Genomic DNA, 12,106 nt, shown 5'->3' on the forward strand with positions numbered 1-12,106 from the left:
TTCAACCTCCCATGCGAGAGGCATGCCCTGCAGTCTATTAGTCCTCCTGTCCTGTCAAGTGGTGCATGACTGAGTCGCCAGCCCACATCATCTCCCCCAGTGGTAGACCCTCCCCCCAACCACCACCAACTGCCGATCTATTCACTCCAATGTGGATAACATGTCCAGATTCGGACCGTACTAATTAACGTGTATAATTTCCCCTGGATAATGCCCTGCGTTTGTACAGTTCCCACCCCAACTTGTCAGTGCATTGCAGCCCCTCCGATTCACCCAAACATACTGCTCCACCCGCTGCTGATCCCCAACTTGTCAGCCATGTCCCCCCCCCCCCCCTAATTCTTGAGCTTTCCCTTTAGGAACTACTAGAATACCAGCCCTCCTCACACACCTATGCGTGTACTTGATTGGTTCCCAACCCACCCGGGCTTAAACATAGTTCAGTGTCTAACATCACATCTTGACGGCGGTTCTTCTAGCGTCTGATTGCACCCCCCCCCCCCCCCCATGTTCTATGCGCAACTTAACTAGAAACATGGCACAGACAATAGCCATGTCACGTAGCTGTGGTGTATGTTGAGACGTGTACCTTGTCTGCGAAGTCTGGAAAGGTCTATCCAGGTCCCCTTTGTAGGGGACAGTCCCCCTTTTCCCGGGCTTTCCCCATTAAGTGTCCCTGTCCTGTTAACAACATGCTCGCTATAATCGGTTGTGGCTGTGCTCCTGGGATCGGTCTCCCCCACTAGGTATTCAATGTGCCCTCTCCACTACGTACATCGATAAACATTTCTCCAGACATCTCCACAAGAGGTTGCACGTTTCTCTGCCCCACCGACTACGGAACTCCAATAATTCTGAGATTGCTCCTTCGTGACACGATTCCAAGTCATCTTGCTTGTCGGTAACCTCCCTTAATGCACGTTGTACTACCTCCATATACCTGGTCAGTGATGCTGTCCAATCCTCCACACTACTTCCAATTGTTCTCCATGTTCGTCTAAACCGACCTGCATGTGGTCAAACCAAGAGTGTCCATTTTACCGTCTAGTGACTGTATGCTGGTTTGCAGCCGATTTGGACATTATCTGGAATTCCTGAAATTCGTCAGCTGGATCGTGGGGCACTGCCTGGGGCAGCGTCTCAGGAGGGGTTCTCCATGGGTTTGTTATTTTTGTCTGAGAAGGTGTGTCGAATTGCAGTTTACATTGCTGGTTGTTTCCTTTGCTGATTTGGGCATCTCCACCGTTCAAGAGCCAGCGCAAGGGCATAGAAGCGTTGCGTGCACCTAGTCTTTTAGGCCTAGGGGATTACTCTTCTTGCTGCCGCTGAGTGCACTGCACTCTAACCCCCTTTCAGCCAGATGCACCAGTTTGTACAGAGCTTTTTTTGAATATGGGAGCGCTTTGTTATTGTCAAATTCTTGGGAAGTGAGCCCTGTGGATCCCGCCCAGCGCTTTCCTTGGGGGTTCCGCTGACTCACCCCAATCAAGCCCAGGGCTTGTGGTTCAGACGTAACGAAGGGGTCCTTCCATGCGTGCGAGGATTGCAGGTTTCCGGCAAATATTATGACCACTTTTGCTTCCAGGTTCAACTCTCACAGCAGCGTTCTCAATAGGAGTCCCCTCCCCCGACAACTAATTCTATTCCAATCGCTGTCGCATGAGCCCTTTTCACAGCACGATGCTGCCACAGATTCAGTGTTTAATCCGGGATGGCATCGAGGTTTGTATGGTCGCTGCTCCACGCATCTCCCCAATTTATTGTCCCTTGTGTATTGAGGTACAAGCAAGGGCCCTATACGCTCTGTGGGGCGTTTTATCGAACCGCTGATAGGTCACCTAGTCTCTTAACTGGTGATCCATCTCACTCAGTCTCCCCTCACAGGACCACACTACAGATCTGGCCCGCTATTGATGTCACTGTTAGTCAGATTGCAGCTTTTGCTGGGACCCTCTGGGCCAGCCGATTTCATCCAGTGTTCAAGGGTGTTGGGGAACCCCCCCCTTTGATTGACATCGTTTCTCCCCTCGGTCCGCAGTTAATTTTGGTTCCATCTATATGAATTTCATCACCTCGCAGACCTACAGGCGGGTTGCCCCAGATACAGTTAGGGGGTTGTCACTGATATCCTGCACCTTGAGTGGCCCCTTCCTCGGAAATTGTGGTCTGTAGTGGCCAAGGGGGCCTTTAATGTCCAGTGTTCCTGTCTTCCCTCCGGTCACTGTGCTTCATACCTAGATGTATTATGCAAGCATCAGCCGGTCTCATCAGCTCACTGATCTCTTCTGTCCTTATGGGTAATGTGTTGTTTCATCACATGGGGGGGTGAGGGAAGGTCTCCCAGATCACCACGGTAGGTATTGCTGTATTGTCTACCCAAGCATTCCATATTGTTCCATGCCTGTACAAGGCTGGATTGGGCCCTGGGCAGGGAGCGATCTCATGCCACTGCTTTCAGTTATCCAGCTCACCCTCACCCAGTGGCATCCCTGCACGCCGAGCAAGGTCGTGATATAACAGAGTCCCACGCCTGGCACCTTCTTTCCCTGTGGCGCTATTGCAGGAGAGGTGGCCAGCTACACTGCCAGGGCAAGGCCCCCTGTAGTCACAGCCAGTTGACTGGCTTGCCACGCCAGGGAACTGCTTGGCTGCTTCCCCCGATCTGTGTGGGGGAAGACACCAGCCCACCCCCTTGTGTCTCGTCATGTGTTGGCGTGCAATCCCTACTCAGCGGCTCTGGGCTCCTCACCACGATTTGTGGTCAATGTCTCCCACGGGGCTCCCTTGGTTAGCATTCCGATGGGCTCCCTGTACCTGCCTGGACGCCCCTCACCTTTTCCGATCCCAGGTGTGCTGTTCCCGACCTCTTACTGCCCAGTGGTGACAGCCAGTCTGCACCAGCAGTTTCCCCGAATTACCCGGCTCCCGTCCCCACAGCTGCCAGATAACCCGCCGGTCGTGCTGCACACTCAATGTAGCCAACTGCAATTTAGGCCGCACTCGTTGCCAGGTGTGCTCAACTTCCACGTTGGCGCCCACTTCAAGCACGGGTGTCCTGGTATATGCGCTCTGTGACTGCTCCTCCCATCTCGCCCGTTATTCAAATCTTCCATGTGTTATCCAGATTGCTTCCCCGACTCAGATTGATTTCGGGGTTTCACTCCTGAAGGGTGGACTGTTCATGATCAGCTAGTAACTTTGTCAGGGTTGTCTCTGGATTTTTGCCAGATCTGACGGCGTGTGGGAGCGCTCGGGCTTGCAGCCAGCTTGGCTGGGCTCTCTAGCACCCTCCTGTGCAAAGACATTTACAGAATAACTGTATGCAATAGAGAAAATGTATGTAGCATAAAAGTTACATTTGTAGCACGCTTCAAGCTAGCTCCTGGCTCTCTAGAGGTAATGTCTACTAGGTGAAGGATGATCCACAGGAGCTAGTGTTGGCTCCTGCTCATGAAATCTTAATTTCAACCCCTGCCAAAGACCCCGACTACGCAGAATTTTCAACAATTGTTTTTCAGCTGTCTTTGGGACCTCTGGAAAAATAGTGAAGGAAGTCCAGTGCACTTGGAACAAGTACCCGCCAGCAGCCATCTCGATATACATCACAACAACTAAAATGTTAAAGAACAGTTACACGGACAAAATACGGCAGATACTGGCGACACCAGGTGTATGTTGTAAATAAACGCAACCCCCACCAAATAACTGGTATTTTAGAAACTGGCAAGAGGAAGACGGCAGGCAAGAGCTCAGCATGCATCAATCTAAAACAATCTTGCAACTACAGCCCTCCTGCCCAAGAGGCCATGCACTACTCCTCCATAAAGAAAACTGAAGTTCCCAAGTCTACTGCATTCAAGAAAACATAGGAAGCCTTACTGCACTCAAAAGCACCAAAAGGCCACCTGAGCGGTATGCACTTTCTGAGATGATCATGCTGTAAACGCAACAATGCTGGCAGATACAAATGAACACCTCACGACATTTGAAGTTTCCATTGAAGACAATGAGATTTATGTGATGAATAAAGACGACTTCACAGAAATGAGGTCAAGGCCAGCCCTCAAAACATACATATTGCAAGGGACGACATTTGTCAGAACACGAAGGAAAGCAGTGCAGACCAGCCAAGAAACGGACATTACCAAGTTAATTAACAAAAATAGAACACGGTAGCATTTTCCACTAGACCCCTCTATTTGCCTTCTTAAGACTTACATGTTTCACAATAGAACTAGGAGCAAGGACACAAAAAAACAGCACTTAGTAAAAAGCTCTAAATTAAGATCCTAGGAAGGGTTCATATGCAGAGAAGACATTAACATCAATGTATACCAGTTTCAGTGGCATCACCACGATGCCATACTAATTGATGAGGAAACTAAATCAGCAAGAAAAGACAGAAAACTGGAAGTCGCCAGGGACAGATGGCTCCAAAACGATTGCCATCGATAGATGGGCTCAGACAGCATATCACCAAGAAGCTAGTTATGGAGCAAGCAAGTAGCCTTCATTAGCACAGGCAGTAGCCTCTCCACGCTACCACACAGGCCTTCATCAAAACCACTATAGTCCAACAGCAATCCCCCCAGGTAGTGCCTCATGGCTGCTATTCATGCACCGGGAACAGGACCATTCCCCGCGCCAGCAAGGGACAGGCGAGTGCAGCTAAGTGGGGTTTGGGTAGGGAGGGAACCAGATATGGGGGATCAGGGCAAGGCAAGATGGCAGCCTCCAGCTCTGAGGATGCTTGGGAGCGGGGTCTCTCCCTCCCCCCTCCCCGTGTGGTTGTGCGGCCACCAAAGCCCCCCGCCCGGGTACTAATGTAAATTCGCAATTGCCAAATAGTTCCATGTTCCCCAGAGGAAGCTACTGTTTACTGGGCCATGCCGGACACCCAGGATCTGGTTTTAGCTCCTGCTTATCAAACCTTAATTTCGAACCCTGCAGTGGGGCTCGAATCAAGGGCTAGGTCTAATTTTGAGATGGAATTGAAAGGCCTCATCTTCCAACAAACAGGATGCAGGGACGGACAGAGTACTCAAAATGAGAACAACGTTTTCATTGAAGCAAGATAGTGCAGCACAACACGTTTTTGAATCCCGATCGTGCGCCTAGAAAGCGCTAGTTTGTATTAAAAGTTCTAAAAGAACAATTATATAATTATAGTTTCGGCGTTTGAGGCATAAAATGTTTGCAACAAAACATCGAATATACAAATGTAAAACACCACAGCTAGATTTCCCGTAAGTTTTCAATTGGCTCAAGAACAGGCTTAAGTTAAAAATGGTCTGGTTTGATTGCTAGCCCCCCTCATCCAAAAAGTTGTTCCCCCCCCCTCCAATTCAACCGTGCAAACGCCCCTGAAATTAATGGCTGGAGTGATAGTTTTTTCAATACTTGTTTTATCTTGCTTGAGTCTACCCGTACACCCCCCAATTGATAAATGGGGAGGATGTATAATCAAAGTAGAAAGAGCAACGTGATAACAAAAGCGGGGAAATGGGACGCAGATTTGATGGACACCTGTAATGTCATTTAACAAAACCCAAATGTTACATTGTAATGTTTTCCTATAACATAACGGGCTTTCAAAAAAAGTTTACATCTCTATATTGGGAGCCCAGTCTTCTATTCAAACATACGTGTATATAACTTGAATGTAAACATTACCAAGCTAGTTCACTTTTCACTATAGTTGAACACACGTACAATCATCGTACAGCACACGATTTCTTATCTTTGGAACCTAAGATACACCGTGAATTTAGCCAGGTATGATGCATATTTTGCGATGTCAGTGAGCAACGGCCGGTACACGAGCAAGCAAGTCACGTGGGCAAGGATCAAACCAATTAATAGTTGCAGGAAACTGTTCAAAATAACTAGCAAATAATCACTAATATGCTGGGGTTATTTGGGATGTCTCCGTTGTTACTTACCCAGGCGGAGAGTAGGAAAGCTGCACCACAGTGTGGGCGATGGCGTGACCTGCTTTTGGTGTCGATGCCGACATAGGCTAGTTTTAACCTGAGCTAGAGATGTGTGCATCATTGGGGGGGGGAGGGGGTGTAGAGGGATAACATTTTTGTTAAATAAAAGAACCACGAGGTTTACAGCTTCAGGGTCGTTTGTTTTCTTTTCAGAACTCTGGTGGATACGTCAGCGTGCATCGTCTATAGCTTGCTTGCACTGCGTACCCAGTCACGGAACAAACGCTGGGCTCCCGAGTGGCTTTGCATAATGCCCCGATCGTTAATTTGAACAAATTAGCTTTGGACTTAAAAAAAAAAACAGTCAGTTGTAATGAGAGTTGCTTGCCACTGAATTGGTCAAACTTCACGTTTTCCATTTAGATCAGTATTTAAGGGAGGTGGGACAGGATATGGACATGGGAACTAATGAACGAAAACCCAACCAATGGGTGAATAAACGCCAGGGCAGAGCCTCGTGTACGTTGCGCCTTCTTGACGCTATACTCGGGCTTGTCGCTTCATAACCTGCGTGCACGGGAGGGAATTGGTAGTGCCTTTAGTATGCAATGGCGGCCTGCTTGAGTGATGCATGTTTTCTAGGGGAGGAGTCTCATTAACACGATGGGATATCTGTAACTGGGAGGTGGTGACCCAAGACGCGTTCCACGCTACTTCACACTACAGTACAACTTTACTTACTGCTCACCCCAGAAAAAGAAAAAAATATATATCACCTTTTACCGACTCATACTTACCCCGCTGCACTGGATGTACCTACCTGGGCCTCGGATGCGGCCTCGTTCTCCTGGTCTTAGGGGGGAAGGGAAATTCTCTACAGATCGCTACCACTAGATCCGGCTCGGTGTGAAATACTTACCCGTAAGGGACACTATTCTTCTTAGGCATGCTTAAATGACGGCGAGGGCTGCAGGAGAGACAAACAAAGAGACCCGCGGTTAAAACGTTCTAAGTTCGGCAACGGTTTTCTTTCTGCTCACACGGCTCCCATTCCCAGGCGAGCGGAGCAGGGCGGCAGCAACAATCGCCAGGCCCCGACACACACACACGCACCAGGCAGGCGAATGCACACCTAAAGGGCTGACGGAGATTTCTGCATTTCCTGGCCTAAGAAACGAACATGTTTTTACATTTGCGATTAAATTCAAGCTATAAAAACATACCCTAGCTGGAAATTTCGGTGAAGGAGAGAGGCTCACACGGCAATTGCGTAGATCGCTCGGCAAGGAAGCTGCTGTGGCGCGCAATCCCGGGCGGGGAAAAGGTAGGCGGAGACCTATACGTTTAGCAGCGACGCACTACGTGCGTTTCTATTCAGCAAGGAGGTGGGGTTAAAGGCCGTACGTTACGTACTTGCGACAAAGTTGTTTGTCGGGTTTGTTCTCTTCCTAGGGCGGAAGTAAAAAAATCGATGATCCTCTCGCTGGTCAGACTAATGCATACGTTACGTTTGTTTCGGCGACGGCAACTCTGCTGCGCGTTAGTGTGACGTTTTAGGCCGGAAATGATCGAACCGTTTTTTTTGTTTAGTGGATTAAAGGTACATTCTACTAGAACGTTAAAATGGCTTACCGGCGTGCCCTTATATTTATGAAAAACATATCTTTCTCGATTTAGTTTTTGATGGTGAAAGCATGTTTAAATCAACAAGGATATTGTTATGTATTCCATCCATACATAATTACACAACTAGTCTCAAGTATAGATGGGAATCTTCAGTTTAATTGGAGGAACCCCCGAGGAGGCCAACTTCTTTTCGTTAACATCTTCGTGTATGGTCTCATCAACATTCTGGAACCATACACGAAGATGTTGTCATGGTTACAGAACTTTGTGTGCATGCATTCCTAACATATCCTCACAGAGATTTTGCTAGCATACATTTGAAGTGTTCGATCACAGGCAACAACGCCTGCCGTTTAGAACAGTTTTCCTAAGTGCGGGGCCAATGGCAGATGCATGTTAATGTTACTGCGCACTACCGGAGTGGTCCCCTTGTGGATCTTAAAGAAGAGAGGGGGAATGGAGGGGGTGGTGGTTAGTGGATGAGCTGGAGAAGTGCAAGAGAGCAGTGATGTGCTGTTGGCAGCCTCAGCCCAGAATTCCGTTGGCTGGGCTTGGGGTGTTATACTGTTTGAAGACATTGTGCATACATGCCAACATTCAGACACCTGGGAGGGAGATTTCCACAGGGACTCCGAGTCAAACATTTCCCCATAGGAATGCATTGGGGCTACAGCTATTTCAGGCGGGAGTTAGTGAAAAATAGCAATATTTTTCACCTAAAAATCGGGAGTCTCCCACCTAAATCGGGAGGGTTGCATACCTCTCAACTCACCTGCTTTTGCCGGGTGTCACCCGCTACTTGGGCAGCTCTCACCCGCCAATCTCCCTACACGTCCATTGCAAACAATGGGCTTTGAGCTGCCAAATACAAAATCGGGTGTTCTCACCCGCCCAGGGGCCATGAAAGGTTGAGAGCTCTGGGGTTGGCATGTATGCGTTGTGTGTGCTTTATTCAGTTGTTGCAGTGTGGTGAAGTTTGTGGTTGTGTTTGAAGTAAAGGATGATGTTAATGTTAAAGGATATTTTTATTGCGCACTATCACCACCGGAGTGGTCCCCTGGCGGCTCTGAAAAGGGGGTTGGGGAGTGGGTGAGTTAGTGGGAATAGGCTGGAAAAGTTCAACCTGGAATTCCGTTGCCTGGGGTTGGGGTGTTTTCCGGTCAGGTAACCATCGTGTGCTGTTGTGCGAGTCTATGTGTGATTTGTTTTGTTGTTGCAGTGAAGTGAAGTTTGTGCGGATTTCTGTGTTATAAGCTTCTGGTTGTGTTTGGTTAGAGTTTGAGAGGTATGTGCAGAGGGGTGAAATTGTGTAAAGGATGATGAACTAATCTTGACCACTGATCATTGCTCTGGACAATCCTCCAGACTATTGTTTTTAAGGATGCCATGCTATTAAGGAAGGGTACCGACCATATGCAAACCATGCCTTGACCCCCTTAAAAGGGACAGTCCATCCTGTGTCACATCCCTTCTACACCAGACCACAAGCATCCCCTCACATGTTTTGGCCTCATTGGATGCCACCGGTGAGGTTTAGCTTGGGTCTCTAGACACAGCAAGCACAGGACCCATACCCGTCCCACTCGGCTGACAAATGCTAAACTGAACGTTGATGGCTGAAAGCGTATGAATTAATCTTAACCACTAGCAATTGCTTTGCTTAACCCTCCAGACCATCATTTTCCGCCATGGCATTACAGAGAGGAAAAGACCAAATGCAAATCAGGCTTGGTCCCACCCCAATTTAGTTTATTGCAGTTTGTGTCACTGGTGCCACGTCCACTACTTATTTGCATATGGATGGCCCCCTTCTCCAATGTTGCAGAAGGGCTCAAAACAGTGGTGTGGGAAGGTTTCCCAGAGCTATGCCAGTGGTTAAGATTAATTCAAAATCTTCCACCCATCACTTTTGTTGGTTATAACTTGCCTCGCTAAGTGAGAGGAAGTTTCCCCATGTGTGGGTCCCTTTCTCACTTCTCTGTATAAAACCAAGCTTCACCTCACTTATGAGGCCTACACATGTCTGGGGGTTGCTTGTGTTTCTCTGCAGTGGATGTGGTCTGGCAGTTTGCGCTGGTCTGCGCCTATTGGTGGCAGCTCCAATATTGATTTGCAAATGGCTGGGCCCTTTCTGCAATGGTGCACATAGGCTAAAAATACAGTGGTGTGGAAGGTTGCCCAGAGTTATGCCAATGGTTGATTAATTCAAAACCTTCCACCCATCACATTTGTTGGTTTTAGATGACGCAGTGTAGTGATTATTACTGTTAGTTCACCAATCTTGCCTCTGTCCTTCGTACTAATGAAGGCTCTTGCCTTCCTGACAGAAAACCAAATAGAGTTGTATAAAATGTTTCCCCTACTTCCTTAGGGGAGTATACCATGCACGCCCTGCTTCTGTTTATTTCATAATGAAAAAGATACAATCAAAGAGAGAAGGGGGGGGTGTAAGGGATGCGACTAGAAGGGTTAACAATGAATAATGATGATTACTGTGTGCATCTAAAATTCTTTTCATCCAGGCTACTCATGCCTTATTAATGTAGTCGTAGAAAGCAGTGGAAGTATATGCCGACATGACAGACTACAAAGGACACCAAAATGCTGTAATTATTCATTTTAATATTTCTTGAAGTTCCTGTTTGGTCTATGTGGGGTCTAAAATTAGCTATCACTGAGCCCCCAATGTCAGGCGACGACGCTGAGTGAATTTCAGGCTTGTCATGTTACTGCACTGAAAATATCTTTGGTAGAGGTCATATATGCCAATATTCCGACGCACATGGGAGGGAGATTTCATAAAATAAATCGGGAGACAACAATTTTCCCATAGGAACGCATTGGGGAAATCATAATTTTAGGCGAGATAACGTGAAAAATAGCAATATTTTTCACTGAAAAATCGGGAGGGTTGATGAGGTGCCCAGAGCTTCTGCCCATGCATGGACTATGCCCTGAGTTGAGCCGGCTTGGCCCAGCTTGGGGAGAAGTGTTCATCTCCTGCTATGCCCTGGGGATAGCCATGCTTATTTATTGGCTAAGTGTTGTAACTGGTGTGGTGTCCTTTGCTGCACCTCCAAGAGTATAAACAGCATCTCAGTTTTTGCAAACAGTGGCAAGTGATCCTTATAGACAGACAGGGCATTGGGAGCATCTATGGTGCAAAGACTCCTCTGGATAAAGAGATGAGGTAGAACATAGCAGGGTTCGACATTGAGGGTAGCTGGAACTATTTAGCTCCTATGTGTTGCCTAGAAGACCCTGGTTATATTGATACCTACCAAGGGCTACTTTTGGGTCCTCTGGCCAACTGATGTCAAACAAGCACATCTGTGCAAATGTAACATTGTGCGTTTGGGACAATCTATGAGTAAACATTAGGACACAATCATACAACATTTGAAGCGTAAGGGGTCATATATAATGAGCAAAATGAAACGTTTCTGTATTATGTGGAAGGTAGATTTATGGAACGCTATGTACTAGCTCCTCGTTCCCCAGTGGTATCTCCTGATCACTGTCTAATGCTAGCTATCCAGGAGCTATGTTTAGCTCCTACTTATCTAATCATAATTTCGACCCCTGCATAGGGAGAACCACCTCCTAGCTGTCATGAAACTCTGTACAGTTGTTTGAAATTAAATCAAAGTCCTTAGCACTGCCATGTTTGGTAGGAAGTGGAGCTCCAGATCTGACACTAAGTGGTTTCCTAGCTCACCGGTATGACTAGGGTAATGACAACACCAAGAACAAGGTCTTCCAGGAGACACACTGGATGTCCAATCCCTGCATGGGCTTAACATGAGCTGATTTAAATGCCTGGTGTAAAATAGGGAGGTTCCACAGAGTTACCAGAGGCCTGAATGGCAGACTTTGCAGAAGAAAGCTCCTGAAACAGTGCTTCACTAAAGGGTACACTGGGTCAGCTTCATCAGACATTGCTCAAAGTGCTTTGAAGCCTGCCCACTAAATGTGTAGTAGCAAGGCCTAATTTGAAGCCATCGGACACAAAGTCCATGATCCATCATATGTTTTCTGAGACTAGAGGAATTGAGTGATTTTCACACCACCCACAGCAGGAACTCCAGTACCGACAGTAGGCAGTTAAGGTAGAAGGCATGCAGAATGTCTATATATGTTACGCTATTGAGATTTATACAGCGCAGCACTTCGGGGAATCTGAAAAGGAAGAGTTGGGCAGGGTCACTGTGAGAGAGCTTTTTGCTGTTCTGTTGGTAGCTAAAGTTCAGAAATACTGATCACTGTTCAGTATTATACTGGCTGCTATGACGTTCAGGACTTGCGCAATGGCATAGAAATGGCCCTTGAGCTGGTTGACCTGTGCCAGTGCGGACGGCAATGCGATGTGCTCATTGACCTGCGGCAGCAGTGCATCAACACCTGTCCGAGCAAGGCACTGAAGGTGGACTGGGCCATGCCGTGTATCATGCCAATGGTGTGTTGGTAGCTGCCAATCCCTAGGACTGTAGTAACGACACAAGCTTGACAAGAGGGGGCACAGCAGTGCAGATGGCTATTCGGCTGCT

General features: G+C 47.6%; 1 protein-coding gene across 2 annotated transcripts in view; it reads right to left on the reverse strand.

Moving 5' to 3' along the window:
• The window catches only part of LOC138472955 (uncharacterized), a 202,651-nt gene extending 195,251 nt beyond the window's left edge, over positions 1-7,400 (reverse strand). Inside the window, exons 1-2 of one of the 2 annotated variants that reach the window (XM_069611380.1) lie at positions 7,157-7,400; positions 6,853-6,900 (exon numbers count right to left, since the gene is read on the reverse strand). In XM_069611380.1, coding sequence (XP_069467481.1) covers positions 6,853-6,881 — 29 coding nt within the window. In that variant the 5' untranslated portion in view covers positions 6,882-6,900; positions 7,157-7,400. The remainder of the gene's footprint in view (positions 1-6,852; positions 6,901-7,156) is intronic. The other variant, XM_069611381.1, reaches the window with a different exon arrangement.
• Positions 7,401-12,106: the final 4,706 nt, after the last annotated feature.

The sequence above is a fragment of the Ambystoma mexicanum genome, chromosome 8, assembly GCF_040938575.1.
Source record: "Ambystoma mexicanum isolate Mex_15411 chromosome 8, UKY_AmexF1_1, whole genome shotgun sequence".
Classification (NCBI taxonomy): domain Eukaryota; kingdom Metazoa; phylum Chordata; class Amphibia; order Caudata; family Ambystomatidae; genus Ambystoma; species Ambystoma mexicanum.